Below are 17,116 nucleotides of genomic sequence, written 5' to 3'. Positions count from 1 at the left end.
AGAGGTCCAATGCACACTTAATTCAATGCTCAAATTCTATTACTCATGGGGATAATTACAATGGAATGGTATATCCACCCAATTTCGGATATACTTTGTCAACACCGAGAAAGCATTTGGACCAAAGCAAATAACACAATCAACGCAACAACGAATAAGACAGTTCGGTATACTTTTCGAAATATCAATAAGGAGCAGTACACTTTCGCTATATGGGAATATCACTTTCTCCCATGGGCCTATTTTCTGCCCACCCGGATTTGTAACCCCCAAATGACATTGGACTCCTTCCGATAATGGACTACCCAGGTTGTATCAACTTCTCTTTTCGTATAATTTTCTCCATATAATTATCCACAATTACTCAAAAACTATTTTCAATAATTGTGCTGAAAAGAAAAATAGCATCCATTCGCAGCTGAACATTTTGCTAGCTGCATTTCATTTCCTCTGATGATATGGGCCATTGTTGAAAATCCATGGATTAAGGAAATTAAAATAACCCTTTCTATATATTCCTTTGTCAAGCAATAAATTCTTAAATCGAATATATGCCTCTGTGTTGTTTTTTCAGAAGTTAAAATTAAACCACGAAACTTATATATATATATATATATATATATATATATATATATATATATATATATATATATATTAAAAACTTTACTCACATATTTATTCTTTAACATTTTGTTTATTTTTGTAAGAGTTACCTTTAATTTTTTTTGGTTTTTAAAGTATATGACTTACCTAGCATATGAGAATTGTTATTGATAAAAGTAACTTACATTCAATCCCAGGCAACATAGTCTCCCTGTTAGTGTGTATGTATGTGTGATATATATAACACATACATTTGAATTGAATTAAGATAATGTTTAACACTAACATTTTTATTGTCATCGAAATCGGTGAAATCATCAATTTTACAATTAAATGGATTGATTGCCTGATCTAGTTGGGAACCCATTGTGGTGCACCAGGAGAAAGCTTCACATGCCTCAGTTATTTAGTCCACAATACTGTTGATTTTATAAAATTATTTTTATATAATGAATTGAATTAAAGTTTAAAATACAAAAGTAAAGTGTTACGGTTCAATTGCGCTCTAAACAGAAAGTCATTTTGAACGCAACCCTGTCATAGCAAAGAACCTAATGTTGATTTTATGTCTCTAGCCTTTCTACTTAGGTCGTAGTAAAAGTTCAAATGAGGTAAGGTTGTATAAGGTGTCAACTTTGGTCAAAATTGACCTGTTCCGTCTGTCATCAGATTTTTTCAATTATTAGTACCTATTGAAAACAGTCCAATATAAAACTTATCTAAGAACACTGCCAGCTATGTAAAGTAAATTTGTATGAAATTTCATAATAATTGTATGAGCCATTTCGGAGTACATAGGGAACAAACTCACAGATATATATATATATATATATATATATATATATATATATATATGACTCCATTTTGGAGGTTTATATAATCATTGCCAGAATAAGTTAATATTCTTGTTCACTGTCTGAGCTGGTTACGTCAGAGTGGGTTCTTTTCGATTTTGCTGTGCATCCACGAGGACACAGATAAGGTGATGGATCTGAGTATATAAGTGGATGACTAGTCAGGTCCATAATGCTGGCTAACAAATATACTTCCACACCATCACTATCCATAGCAATACTTTTTATTACTTTGGAGTTTACTTTAGGCAGCTTCATAACCCTCACTTCCCTTATTTTATTTTGTTCTTTTATCCTCACATTCCATGAGATGTTTCTGACAAAGGGGGCAGAATTACCGTTTTCTTGGTTGAATCTATCCATATATTATCGTTGGCTAATTTTTGATTTTGGATTTTTTTTTTCTAGCTCCTTAAAATAGCTTCATGCTTTGTCTGGAGTCTGGAGCAATTTCTATAAAAAAATGAATTTTGAGAGTAATTAACAGCTAGTCAGTGTTTTGTTTCTTTTTGTTAGGTTTACAATCCACTTTGAAGGTAGGAAGAAACAATTAAAAACATAACCTGTGTAGCTTTGTTTTTCAAAGATAGTCACAGGAAGGCAAGTGTAGTTGAAATAGAATTCAGAAGAAGAATTTTTTAAGATTCTTGCTGCCCAACTCCCTGTTACAAGAACAAGTCGCCTCTTGTAAGTGAGTAAATATGAGATAGGATAGCCAAGGATTCGAACTTGTGAAGCTAGAATTCCAATCATAAGTTAAAATAAATAATACAGAATGTTATTGAAAATGGAATGTAGAATTAACCATTGTTTAGTTCACATAAAATAGTTAGATATCTGTTTATTGAAAAAGGAATGTGATAATGCAATTTTGTTTCTGTTAATTAAATTAAAATAATCTAGATCCGAACAATAGAAAATGTTAAACATATTTGTAAAGTGGGTTAGGAAAATTAGGTTAGAGAGAAATCGGTTGTTGTAAATATGTGAGGAGCGATGCATGCTTGGACACGTGAGGCATGTTAGGCCACGAGTCCGATATGCACGTTGTTTGGTCATGCAATGACGTCATAAGTTCTCAATATAGAGAGCTTTTAGGTCAGTAAGTCTGTGAGAGAGAAGTCAGGCCGGAACAGGGTTGGATAGACAGAGCTGACATCGAACCTTGGAAGCGAAGGGGAGAAGAAAGAAATCATGTAGAGACTTTGAATTCCTTGATGCAAAGCCATTGACCAGTCGAATGGAATAAACGAACAACTTCATAATTTTGTATCTGCGTCTTCATGTTATGCTATTCAACTGAAAGGTACTGTGAATTTGTATTAGAGACTTGTGTTCCATTCATCTGTATTTATAAGACTGTGTATGAACTCATCTAAGAATGTGTCTCTATCATAAGAATGCGTCTCCCCCTTAGCTATTACTGGTGCTACCAGATCAGGCTGCCTATTGGCTTCCTGAGACGAAATGCACCTACATCGATTTCTGTTTTTGTTTTCTATTCTCTTTTGTAAAACTTAATTATGTTCTACAAAAACAAAATAAAAACAGCCCCCTCCCCTTCCCCCCTCCTTTTTTCCTTCCCTACTTCCCAGTTGACCCTGTCGGCAGGGCATTAGAATACGCCAACTGCCCCCCTGCAGAGGGTAAAAGTCCCTCAACGGGGCTACCTGTTGGCCGTGGGTGGCAACCCGTGATGCCTAGGAAAAGGATCCTGGTGGCTGAGCAACCGATGCCTAGGGAAAATAAAGGTATCTGTAGCAACACTCTACTTTGGCCTTGTACTAGGCTAGACGGGTGGTTGGAGGGGCCCGATCCAACCAATCGGCTAGTTATGTCAAGCCCTAACACTTACACTGAAAATGTCAATTATAACATCTAAAAAAAAAAATAAAATAAAATAAATAAAAAACTTAATCCAAAGATAATACATTTCATTACTACAAACATAGACAAACCAGTTAAGTGTCAGAAGGCGATGGCAAGGGCCAATCAATTGATGAGACAAAAACCACACAACTACTCCCTAACTAACGTTTCTATCAAACTGGGAAAGAAGAAACTAAAGGAGGAAACAGGAAATGATGGAACAAACTCAATCAATTGAGTATATCTCTTTTGTATCCCTGGGATGAAAGGGCGAATGGGTTTCCCCCCTAACATCTCCCAATTTCGGGCCCGAGGAGGGTGGGGAGCAAGAGAAATGAAAATCTAAACAAACTTCTATGGATATAATAAACCCAAACAAAAAACCCAGAAATCAAAAAAATACTACAAAATCGAAAAGAACCCACTCTGACGTAACCAGCTCAGACAGTGAACAAGAATATAACTATGAAATAATTGATGAAGAAAAATATCCAAGATTCATAGTAATCGAAACCTTAGAAGGAAAAAAGATCAGCGATTTATCTCCATTCTTAATTGAAAAAATTCTGTCTCAAAACAGCAACCCAAAAACAGCAAAAAAAATGAAAAATGGTAATCTACTTGTCACAGTCGACAACTATAAAGACACAAAAAACATCCTAGAGATGGAAAAATTCCATATCTATAAATGCAAAAGTTATGCTCATGAAAGACTAAACACATCAAAAGGTGTTATAAAAAGCCATGAATTAACCTTGGCTACAGCAGAAGAAATGGAAAATGCCCTAAGAAAACAGGGAGTAATCGATCACGTCCGAATAAACATAAAAAGGAATGGTCAAACCATACCTACAAAAACCTACATACTAACTTTCAATACACCAAAAATTCCCAAAGAAATAAAAATCGGATACACAATAGAAAAAGTAGAACAATATATACCAGCCCCTCTGAGATGTTATAAGTGTCATAAATATGGGCATAGCAGAGAAGCATGCAAAGGACAGAAAGTATGTGGAAAATGTGGCTTAAAAGAACCTAACCATACTGAAAGTGAATGCCCAAACGAAACAAAATGCCCAAATTGCCAAGAAAAACACCCAGCATACTCTAAAATATGCAAAATCTACACAAAAGAAAAAGAAATAGCCGAAATAAAATACAAACAAAACGTGCCCTTTCCTGAAGCAAGGAAAATAGCAAGCTCTCGAGAAAAAATAAACACTTACGCAGACATTACAAAAACTTCAAACCAAACCCAAAACCAAGACCTACTTAAACTAATCTCCGAACTCAAAAATCTAATTGAAACTTTAAAAACTAACCAAAACGAAAACAAGAAACAAATACCAGTATCTTCTAAAACTCAGCCAAATGATCTAAAACAAGTCCCAAAGAGCAAAAAAGAACCCGAACAGCAAAAACCACAAATAAACCGTGAAAGATCCAAATCACGTACAAGGACAAAAGCAGAAGAAAAAAACACAATATCTGGAAAGATGGAAACAGAACGGGAAAACACAAATCCTCTTTCCAAAAACCAAAGCAAACAAAAAACAGAGACAATATTAATCGAAAACGAAAACAAATTTGAATTGATTGAAATCGAGAGTCACAGGAAAAAATCTAGCTCCAAAAACAGAACTGACCAGGAAGAGAAAATGGAGACTGAGGAACCAAGCAGTTCAAGTAAACACAAAACAAAAACCACTCAAAACACAACAAATCAATAGAATAATAGATGTAAAAACCTAAACAAAAACCAAACACAAAAAAGAGGAAAAAAAAATAAATAAATAAACGAACCTACTTATGGAAATGAATAAAAACATCATACAGTGGAACTGCAGACGCATAAAACCAAACTACGAAGAAATCAAACATATAATAGCACAATATGACCCCAGCATAATCGGCCTACAGGAAACTCTTCTAAAAGAAACGGACACCATCAACTTCAAAGGATACCATATCTACAATCAAACAAACAGATCACAAGCAGATAATCGACCCACAGGTGGCACTTCAATTATAATAAAAAAAACAGATACCACATATAAAATTACAACTCCAAACAAACCTACAAACAATAGCAATTAAAGTTACACTTCACCGACCAATAACTATTTGTTCAATATACATTCCACCTAAACATAAAGTAAACAAAACCGAAATTGAAGATCTTATAACACAACTCCCCATACCTTTTATATTAATGGGGGACTTCAACGCCCATAACAAAATGTGGGGAAGTGAGAATATTAACCAAAATGGGAAAATCATTGAATCATTACTGGAATCATCTGAAGTAACTATATTTAACGACAAAACACACACATACCTTCACCCAGGCACAGGAACGACATCAGCTATCGACCTAACACTATGCTCCCCCACAATATTTATGGACTTCCAATGGGAGGTACATAACGACCAGTGCGGCAGCGATCACTTCCCAATTTTTCTTAAAACCCAAGAACCTACAACAGAAGAACCAAAACCAAAATGGCAAATTAATAAAGCTAACTGGACTGAATTTAGCAAACTTTGCACAAATCTAATTAATCAAGAAATAGTTAACAAACCAGATTCTATGTTAGCTTTCACCAATACACTAAACGAAATAGCAATTAAGACAATCCCAAAATCTTCCACCAAACCACACCCAAAATCAATGCCATGGTTCACAATAGAATGTAAGCAAGCAATAACCAACAGGAAAAAAATGCTAAAACACTTCAAACAACATCCTACAAAACCCAACCTTCAAAAATACCTACAAGCACAAGCAAAAGCACGCTATATTATAAAAAAAAGCAAAAAAGAAACCTGGCAAAACTATATTTCCAAATTGAACAGCAACACGCCATCAAAAAAAACATGGGAAATAATAAGAAAAATAACTGGAAAAAAACTTGGAACACCAATAAATAATATAAGTACACCAAATGGTAGACAAACTATAGACAAAAAAGAAATAGCAAACATAATCGCAAATGAATTCAGCCAAAACTCATCATCCAACCACTACTCCCCCAAATTCCAAAAATACAAAAACAACGCAGAAAAAGAAAAACTCAATTTCACATCCAATAACAAAGAATACTATAACACCTCTTTCACTATAACAGAACTAAAAAATGCAATTCATAAAAGTAAAGATACAGCTATCGGTCCAGACGACATCCACTATCAATTTCTAAAACACATGCCAGACACATCTCTCAACATTCTCTTACAGATAATTAACAAAATATGGTGGACTAACAATTTTCCAAAACACTGGCTCGACTCCAATATCATCCCAATTCCTAAAGCAGGAAAAGATCACTCCAACCCTACCAATTATCGTCCTATCGCCCTAACAAGCTGTATATGCAAAACAACAGAAAGGATGGTCAATACAAGACTAATGTGGCATTTAGAAAAATATAACCTCATTTCTACACACCAAAGCGGATTTAGACAAAATCAAGGTACTAATGACCAACTTATTCGGCTAGAAACATATATTCGTAACGGTCTAATAAGAAACCACCACGTGGTCTCAATCTTTTTTGATATCGAAAAGGCGTATGACACCACGTGGAGATATGGAATCTTGAAAGATATTCATAATATGGGAATCAGAGGAAACCTAGCAAAATTTATCCAAGAATTCCTATCCCACAGAACATTTAAAGTATGCTTAGGAAATACAACATCAGACCAACACACACAAGAAACAGGGGTACCACAGGGTAGCGTACTATCTGCCACCCTTTTTCTAATTAAAATCAACTGTATAATCGAAAATGTTAACATGGGATTCGAAAAAACACTATTTGTTGATGACTTTTCAATAACTTGCTCATCACCAAATATGCCAACTATTGAAAGACAAATGCAACATTGCCTTAACAAAATAGACCTTTGGGTTAACCAAAATGGATTTAAAATGTCCAAAAGCAAAACCACATGTATCCACTTTTGTAGGAAACGAAAATACCACCTTGACCCACAGCTCAAGCTAGATGGGCAACTAATACCAGTAGTACAACACACCAAATTTCTAGGGATCATTTTAGACAACAAACTAAACTTCAAGGAGCACATTAACAAATTAAAACAAAAATGCTTAAAAGCAATAAATATCTTAAAAATAGTATCAAAACTAGATCGGGGAGCAGATCAAGCTACAATGCTCAAAATATATCGCTCACATATCAGACCCAAACTGGATTATGGTTGTGCCATATACAGCTCTACTTACAAATCCTACAAAAACAAACTACTAACAATACAGAATCAAAGTTTAAGACTTAGCCTGGGAGTCTACCGAACTTCTCCAATGGAAAGCCTTCACGTAGAAGCCCAAGAACTACCCCTGCACTTAAGATGGAAAAAACTAGCGTTACAATACGCAACAAAACTACAAACCAACCCCGAAAACCCAACATACAAAACTACCTTCAACTTACAATGTACAAACTCTTATTCAAGGAAACCAAAAAGTATACCGTCCTTTGGACACAGAATTAAAGAAATAATACATCAAATCAATGAAAACCCCGACAATATAATTACTCAGAAAACAAACGACAGACCCCCATGGACATTACACAAACCAGAAACCGACATAACACTTACTACTTACAAGAAAAACATTACAAATAATATAACAAACAGAAGCAACTTTGGAGAACTAAGAGAAAAATATGCAGAATACATAGAAATATACACCGATGGGTCTAAAACTATAAACGGAACAAGCGCAGCATGCACAGATGGACAAAATCAATATCAAATAAGACTGCCCAACGAGGCTTCAATATATACAGCCGAACTGCAGGCCATCAAAATAGCTCTCAAACACATCAACAAACAAAAAGCCATAATATATACAGACTCGCTATCCTGTATCATGGCCCTTGAAGTAAAATCTAAACACCCTTTTATCACAGAAATTATACAAGAATACAATGAAATAACCGAAAAAAAAACAATAAAAAAATTATAATAGCCTGGATACCAAGTCATGTCGACATTCCAGGAAATGAAAAAGCAGACAAACTGGCTAAAGAAGCCACAAACCACCAAATGGAAAAAATTAAAATACCACACACAGACCTAAAAAGAAAAATCAACGAATATATAGAAAACATGTGGCAAGAGGAATGGAACAAATGCACTGCAAACAAATTGCATGAACATCAACCAATAATTAAAAACGAAAAACAAAAAATTTTTAAAGGAAGAAGAGAAGAAATTGTACTAAACCGAATAAGAATCGGACATACAAAATTAACTCATTCCTACCTAATCAAAGCGGAGGAAACACCAAATTGCACACTCTGCAACCAACAACTAACAATTAAACATCTACTGACAGAATGTATAAAACACAAACACACTCAGAAGAAATATTTTAAAACAACAAACATTAGAAAAGTGTTCCAAGAAGTGGAGCCCCAACAAATCATAAACTATTTAAAAGAAACAAATGTATTCAAACTCCTATAAAGTAAACAAGTAAAATTCAGTTTAGAAAAACAAATCTCTTACAACTAAAACAATTTTTCAGAAAACCTAAAATATCTTGCTTCAAAAGATAAACTTTTTCAAGAAACTTAAAAAAATTTTACAAGAAACTGAAAATCTATTATATCAACAAAACTTTTTTGGCATTAAATGACTTTTAGAGGTTGAAATGCCGTTAAACAAATACACTCACTCACTCACCCCCTTAGCTATTATAAATAATGAATGTTCCTTCATTATGATGAAAGACTGAAATCCTCATCTAAAAAATAGGTAAAGAAATATGTACCCATGTTATGGAAACACTGCCATTCACAGAACTGTCAAACAGTATAAATATCAATGTCTCAATCTTCTATCTTCTATTAATATCAGAGTGTAATATATGTCTCTATTAAAATGTCCCTGTCTGTATTACCAATATTATCTCTCCACAATATGAATCTTCCTAATATGAACACTCTAATACGAACAAACAACAAATATATAACATACGTCATCTCTCTAATGTAACCCCTACATAACATCCCCACACCCAGGCACACCTTCATGAATCTGATCTATCACAGTAGCTCATCATGTGTAAGTGGCAATATACCTTGTTTGAGAAGAATAAAATTTTTTAAAAAATATATTATTTTATATTTTCATTCTTTATGTGGTTGGATCAAATTTTTATTTTTTATTTTTCCAGGTTGCAATCTTTGTCTATCTGTTTGTCCAATCATTGACTGCATTCAAATGGTGCCCCGAACAACACCCTATTCACCAAAAAGAGGACCATACCCTTTGGGCACTCCAATCAAAATTGCCGTTTCTGATCAATATTAAAAATTATTTTTTTGATATTTTTTCTTCCAGAATGAAATGGATTTGTTTCAAGATTGAATTCAAATCAAATATTTTTAATATCAATGATTGCAAGTTCATAATTTTTACTTTTAGTTATCGTTTTAAATAAATGATTAATAAAATTTAAATATGTTGAACATGTTTGCTTACTGTTATTTATTTATTTTTTTCCCAAACTTTCATTTACCTAACACATCACTTGATAACCCTTAAGCCTGCTATATAGATGGTGTCACTTATAAAAAAAAGTCCATGTAATTTTTACAAAATAGTAACCTTTAAGTGAAATTGAAGTTACCTGAGATAACAGGAGTTGAAGATATCAGAAGGCATTGTATTTAAAACTGTATGAATTGTACTTTGAATTGCTTCTGTACTTACCTTATTCTCCAGATCTGACCCTCACTGACAACTGGCCGTTTGTAGACTTCAAAAGAATGATCTGGGATAAGAGATTTGGCCCTAATGAAACTTGTATTATTAACTAAGTTTATTTTATTATTCTTGTTCTACAAAAAAGACATCAAATTGTTAGAAAAATGTTGGAATCTGTCTCCTTATGCACTGTTGATGAATAATGTGAAGCAGTTTTGCTTTAGATTTATCGACTGATGTTGTATGGAAGTTATTTCTGAACAAAAAACTTACATCAGGCTTCGAAAAAAGTTTTGCCAATTTTTTTTTTTTTTTCTTATATAGAAAAAAAAAAAAAGTAACCCAATTTTATTTTCTCCCAAAAATGTGATCATTTATTAACAAAGACCTTAATGTATGTCTGGGACATCAAAATCATTTTTAATCTTTATCTCCAGTATTTTGTTGCATATTGGTCCAACACATACCAGCATATAAAATGGACGTTAAATGATGACAATTTAACTCGGCAGATAAGATATACAAACCATTTATTAAAAATGGCGCTCACCATATTACACAAACAAGAGTAACAATTTCCACCGTACCAGTAATGCATTTAACCATACACATCAAATCTATATAAAGATATAAACTATATCTTCATTTTTATATTGGTGGGTGTTGCAATATTTTTGACTCCTAATGGGGTAGGTATTTATTTGCTTCTCCACGTAAGCAAAATATGACACAAGGTTGGTTTTTATGTGGAGTGAAAGGGGAGGTGGAATGGCATATAGGGTTGCCCCTACATGGACCAATAACCAATTGTCACAAGGGAAATGGTTTCAAAGTGCAGCATCTGCAGAAACATATACTACACTTTGATCTCAACCAAAAAGCCGAGGATTTAAAAAAAAAATTTTTTTTTTATTTGGGACCATGCCTAGGAAAGATTAACAAGATATTGGTTTACATTACATTTAGACTTTTGCATATCAGTACAATTACGGAAGCAGGTAGCAAGAAGAAAATTCCAAAGTCTAGCTGTTCGAGGGAAGAAACTATTAGAGTAGAAAGGTTTCTGGCATTTAAGGACCTCAACAATGAAAGAGTGTGATTTTGTTGCAATATTACCATTATTATTCAGCGAGCCATTTGTTGTAGAGCTTGGGAACTAGATTGTCTGTGTGAGGGAATGAGCTATAGAGAAGCTATAAGTAGAATGTCCAGCTGCATCTGTGCAACCTGAGAAACCAAGCCAATTGTTATGGTGGACATTAAAGTCACTGAACACATGTATTTGGGCATCAATATCTAAGGAGAGTGCTGTATCTATCAGACATGATTGAGTAGGGTTGACGTGAGAACGGTAGAGAAAATATAAGTAACTAATGCAGTGACGAAAGGCTAGTTGAAAGCACATAAAAGCCAGGTCATCTGATTCAAGATGTTGTCTCTAGTTAAGGGGAGGGTGCTACAAAAATAGTAAGCATTCAAGTTGTCTTCATAGGCATTCAATGAGTGTGTATTTAGTGAGGAGTGCACAAATTCTGTATGTTGTAATAGATTGATTACTAATTTGCTGTTGTGTTTTGTACATGGTCTTTTTAGTCTTATTGTTATGAAGGATAAATTGAGAAGTTCAGCAGAAGAGTATTTTATAGGTAAGTCCTTTCTCCCATTAAAATTTGTATCTAGAAAAATATTAAACAAAAGCGTTTATTATATTATGAATGCAATCAATCAACAGATGTTGTCACTAAATTACTAGTCTATAAAGTTATGTGATTTGTGCCCATCAAATAACCCTCTTCCAACTATGAAGAAAATGACAAGAACTTTGTCAGCAACATATTATCAGATCACACATTTATGCTGACGACACTACCATCTATGGCAACACATCAAACGCCGTAAATGACCAAGTTCTCTCTGATTCTCTCTCCTCTGATCTTGAGCATGTGGTATAATGGGGAAAGAGGTGGCTGGTTACTTTTACTGCATCTAAAACCAAACTTCTATCTTTTCATTATTAATACTATGATCCCCCATCAATTGAAATGAATGGCTCTTGTCTTGGGGAGGCTCCATGTTTTGACAAGCTTCTTGTCTGAAATGGAACACATACATCAAATCTGTTGCCAAGGTAACTGGAAAAATGGTGGGATCCTTCTACTGCTCCAGTAGATATCTCACTGCTGATGCAATTCTCTACCTATTTAAGAGCCAGGTACATCCAAGGATCAAGTACTGTTTCTACATCTGGGCAGAAGCTGCTAGAAAGACCTTATCCTACCTTGACAGTTCAAAATAGACTTTGTAGCTTAGTGGGGGATGCCCTATTCCTTTCCCTGCAACCTCTTTCCCACAGAAGAGACGTTGCAAGCCTGTCTCTGCTTTATCGTTATTTTCATGGCAAGTGCTCTTCTGAGCTGCAATCTATGGTCTCCCTTGCCAAACTTTCATGAAAAAACTTGTCTAACTGAAACCACTATCAATAATTTCTCCTAATCTTTATTTTTGCCTTAACCTAAACATAGATTCCATGAACAAAGCTTCTTTCTTAGAATTGCATGTCTGTGGAACTCTTCCGTTTGCCTGCTTTTCAGCTGACTACAATTTGGTTGTCTTCAAGTCCAACATAAACAAATTCTTGATGAGCTGTCTAAGTAAGCCACTTTACCAAATTTTCCCTACTAACGATTAATAATATTGTCCCATTGACTACTGTACGCTCATTAGCCCTTATCTTCGAGTGGTCTTCGGGCCTTGATAAGTGGTGACTTTTTTATGAAGTGATTTTCTATTTTAACAAAAGAAAAACTATTTAGATCACCGAAGTTAAGCAACATTGATCCTAGTCAGTACCAGATGGGTTACCATTTGAAAATATCAGGCGCCATATGTAGGACATCATCTTTCCTAGCAGGGATATGCATGTGACTGGAAAACCCCTCGCGAATTTCATATTTCCATAAAACTTCTTTCTTTAGAGGAAGCTAGTTCAACCCGCCTAGAGTGAGTATTGCTTATTATATCGGTATTATTCATTATGTTTACAAAACCTTGCACAAAGTTGAAAATTATACACTAATTTGCTCGAAACTAGTGAAATAATAGTTGAGATATTCTTCAATTCCCATGATGGGGTTTTTCTCTCAACACAGTGCATTCATGAATAATCAGCTAGCCAAATTCTTATAGTCATGGTGAGGTTTTTCTCTCACCTGATAGATGCAGATATAAACAACAAAAACTAAAACTTCCAACAATGTTGCTTGACGGTTCCTCCCTTCTTGATGTTTTATTCTTTCATTCTCTCGCTGTACCATTATAAGATTACATATAAGCTTCCCATCACCCACCACCAGGGGAGGGGCACTTAGGCAAGAAAAATTAAATATTAAAAGACTATCTCTCGATAGCTACATTGGTAGGAAATGCATCTGGAGCACTAAATGTTTTGGTTTTGATTCTAGATAATAGTACCCTACCCATTTTTCATTTTAAACTTTTGGAATCAGTATTATATATTAGGTACAATATAATATTCAATAGAGAATTGGCTCTGTAATAATAAATACCAAATTTGCATGAATTAAAATATATTTTACAACCTGGCAAGGCGAGTGCTCTCCACTAGTAATATATTAAGATTTTAAATGACTGTATGCATTATTCTCTTATAATACCTTTTTTTCTTCATATATATTAGCTGTACCCTGCCACGCATTGCTATGGTGTGAATCAACTAAAAAAATGCATGTGTCTAATATGTTTAATTTTCCAATACTTGTGGATACACAATATTCTTGGTGGTTCCTGATTCAGTGCAAATGGAGAGATTGCCTGGTTTGCTGACTCTAGAACATGCAGCATATAATTGCCCATGTGAGAAGCAATCAGTGTGTAAATATATGCTTTTTTTTTTTTTTTTTTTTTTTTTTACATAGGCATCACCACATTATCAAGGCCCAGAGGCCACTCAAGGATAAGGGTTAAAGAGTGTACAGTAGAAATTGGACAATATAGTAATCATTAGTAATGAAAATTTGGTAAATTTGATAACTTATATGGAACGGCTCATCAAGAACTTATTTACTTTAGACTTGAAGACAACCATATTGTAGTCAGCCGGAAAGAAGGAAAACAATTCCACAGGCGTGCAGTTCTAAGAAATAAGCTTTGTTCATGGAATCTATGTTTAGGTTTAGGCACAGATAAAGAGTAGGGGGAATTATTGATAGTGTTTACAGCTAGACGAGTGTTTCTTGTGAAAGTTTGGCGAGGGGGGACCATAGATTGAAGCTCAGTCAAACACTTTCCATGAAAATAACGATACATCAGAGACAAACTCGCAACATCTCTTCTGTGAGATAGAGGTTGCAGCGAAGAGAAAAGGACATCTCCTACGAGGCTACGAAGTCTATTTTGAACTCTATCAAGGCAGGACAAGTCCTTTCTAGCAGCTCCTGCCCAGATGTGGCAACAGTATTCCATCTTTGGACGTACCTGGCTCTTATATAGATAGAGAATAGCATCAGCAGTGAGATATTTACCGGATCGATAGAAAGATCCGACCATTTTTCCAGCGGCCTTGGCAACAGATTTGATGTACGTGTTCCATTTAAGATCAGGAGTAATGGTCAAGCCCAGAAGCTTGTCAAAACTTGAGGCCTCCTGGAGACGAGAGCCATTCATTTCAATTGATGCCAAATGTGGATTAGAATGTTGATGATGTAAAGATAGAAGCTTGGTTTTAGATGCATTAAAAGTAACCAGCCACTCCTTTCCCCATTGTACTACGTGCTCAAGATCAGAGGAGAGAGAATTGGAGAGAACTTGGTCATTTACTGTCTTAGATGTGCAACCATAAATGGTAGTGTCGTCAGCATAAATGTCTACAAATGATGTAAGGATGTGATTTGGAAGATCATTAATGCAGATCAGGAAAAGAGTTGGGCCCAGGATGGACCCCTGAGGGACACCGGCATTAATACTGTGAGCTTCTGATTTTTGCCCCTCAACTATGAACCTATCAGAAAGAAATGAGAAGACATTTCCAGCTATACCATAACTAGCGATCTTATGAAGTAAACCTTTATGCCATACCCTATCAAAGGCTTTAGATATGTAAAGAGCAATTGCCCTAGAAAGATTGCCACCGTCGAGAGATTTGCTAATCCTATGCGATATAACTGTAAGCACATCTGCTGTAGATCTAGCAGAATGGAAACCATATTGAGTGTCACTAAGAAGGTTATTTTTGTTGAGATGGTTGATTACTTCTGTATTTAACACAGATTCTAGCAACTTACTCATGACGCACAGGAGACTTATTGGCCTGTACTGAGAGGGGGATGAGCGATCATTATTCTTAAATTCTTAAATACAGGGCATACTGATGAGATTTTCCAGGGAGATGGGAAACTATTCTCCTTAAGACAACGTTTAAACAGTTTTGTAAGTATGGGCGCTAGTTCAGGTTGAAGTTTTTTGAGTACTATAATTGGAATACCATCAGGGCTAGTTGCTTTACTGGAATCAAGGTTTTTGATTAGCTTGGCAACATCACGTACAGATATACGTATATCACATAGCGTGTTCTCTGATACAGGAGGAAATATTGGGGGTTGGCGGCCTTGGTCGCAAAGGGTAGAATTAGCTGCAAAGTTCTTGACAAAGAGTTTGGCTTTGTCTGATGCTGACGAGATTACCTCAGGTCCATTGATAATAGTTGGGATGGAGCGCACGCTTCTGTTCAGGATTCTGTTTGCTATTTGCCAAAACTGGTGGGAACCAAGCCGCTGCTCAGCTACTTTGGACTTAACAGATTGAGCATACAACTCTCTTGCGTTCCTTATTACTTTCTTACAATGGTTGCTGGCAGTCCTGAAAACGGCTTTAGTTTCCATACATCTATTACGTTTGAAGCAGTGGAAAAAGTGATTTCTGTGCGCAATGGCAGCAGCACATTCTGGAGAGAACCATGGCTGGCTGTTAGGTTTTTGCTGAAACTTTTTAGAGGGTATGAAATGGTCAATACCTACAATTAACCATTCAGTCAGGTCTAGTACTATAGAGGACACATCCTTTTAATTCTAAAGATTGTCCCTGTACTTTGTTGATCATGATAGCAAATTCCAGTCTAATTGGGAATTGCAATCTTTTGAATTGAAATGGCATGTCTGTAGGAATCGTAGGAATGCGTGGAATCAGGACATCCTCACCTTTGAAAGGCCCCCTTAAAATTGTGGCTTCTATTAGGTTAGTCATTAATTTTTTTACTGAAAGACATGTGCCATTACAAAGCTTGGGCTGGTTAATATTTTGCAGCAGGATGATTGGCACACTAGTTTTCAATTGCAGTACATAAGGTGGCATCCCTGGCAAATCTAGCGAATTCAAAAATTCTGTTGGATAGTTCCCTGCTTCATCTTCTTCAAGAACAGTGTCGACGGAGTTGTATGTGACTAGCTCACCAGGAATGTTCAACTGAATAGTATTGTTGAGTTCATGAACATCTTTGTTCTTGGGTGCAATGAAATTCGCCCTGAGGTCAGATTAGCCGGCACTTTTTTATCCCAATTTTCAGTAATTGATTTGAAAATAACTCTGCTGAGTGATCGTTTTCCTGCTGGACATGCATATTTCTAGTCAAATGGAATGTTCTCACATGTTGCCAAAAAGTGGAATATTTGAGGTAAGCATTTATTTCATCTGCTGACGTTGATCGATGAATTATAGGTAGTGTTTGCCTGAAATCTCCAGCTAGCAATAATATTGCATTCTCAAAGAGTCGGTCATTTCCACGCAAGTTTTGCAATGATCGATCCAGATCCTCCAGTGGTTTTTTTGTGTGTCATTGTGCATTCATCCCAAACAATAAGTTTCCCATACTCGATGTTTTGGAAATGTTGCACATTGGAGTTTCCATAAATTGCATATTAAATGGTAGTTTTAAAGCTGAATGAGCAGTTCTTCCACCTGGCAGTAATGTTGCGGCTATTCCAAATGATGCATGAGCTAAGGCTATGTCAGAATTTGATCGAATGGTTGCC

At 35.3% G+C, this 17,116-nt stretch overlaps 1 protein-coding gene across 1 annotated transcript in view; it reads left to right on the top strand.

Moving 5' to 3' along the window:
• Positions 1-9,835, top strand: part of LOC145295923 (dihydropyrimidine dehydrogenase [NADP(+)]-like) — a 166,912-nt gene extending 157,077 nt beyond the window's left edge. The window contains 1 exon segment of the mRNA XM_080141739.1: positions 9,541-9,835. Coding sequence (XP_079997865.1) covers positions 9,541-9,677 — 137 coding nt within the window. The 3' untranslated portion in view covers positions 9,678-9,835.
• Positions 9,836-17,116: the final 7,281 nt, after the last annotated feature.

Source organism: Euprymna scolopes, chromosome 16, assembly GCF_053919585.1.
Source record: "Euprymna scolopes isolate OS-2025 chromosome 16, ASM5391958v1, whole genome shotgun sequence".
Lineage (NCBI taxonomy): Eukaryota > Metazoa > Mollusca > Cephalopoda > Sepiida > Sepiolidae > Euprymna > Euprymna scolopes.
Note: the sequence above shows the minus strand (reverse complement) of the source record. Positions and strands in the feature narration are given on the sequence as shown.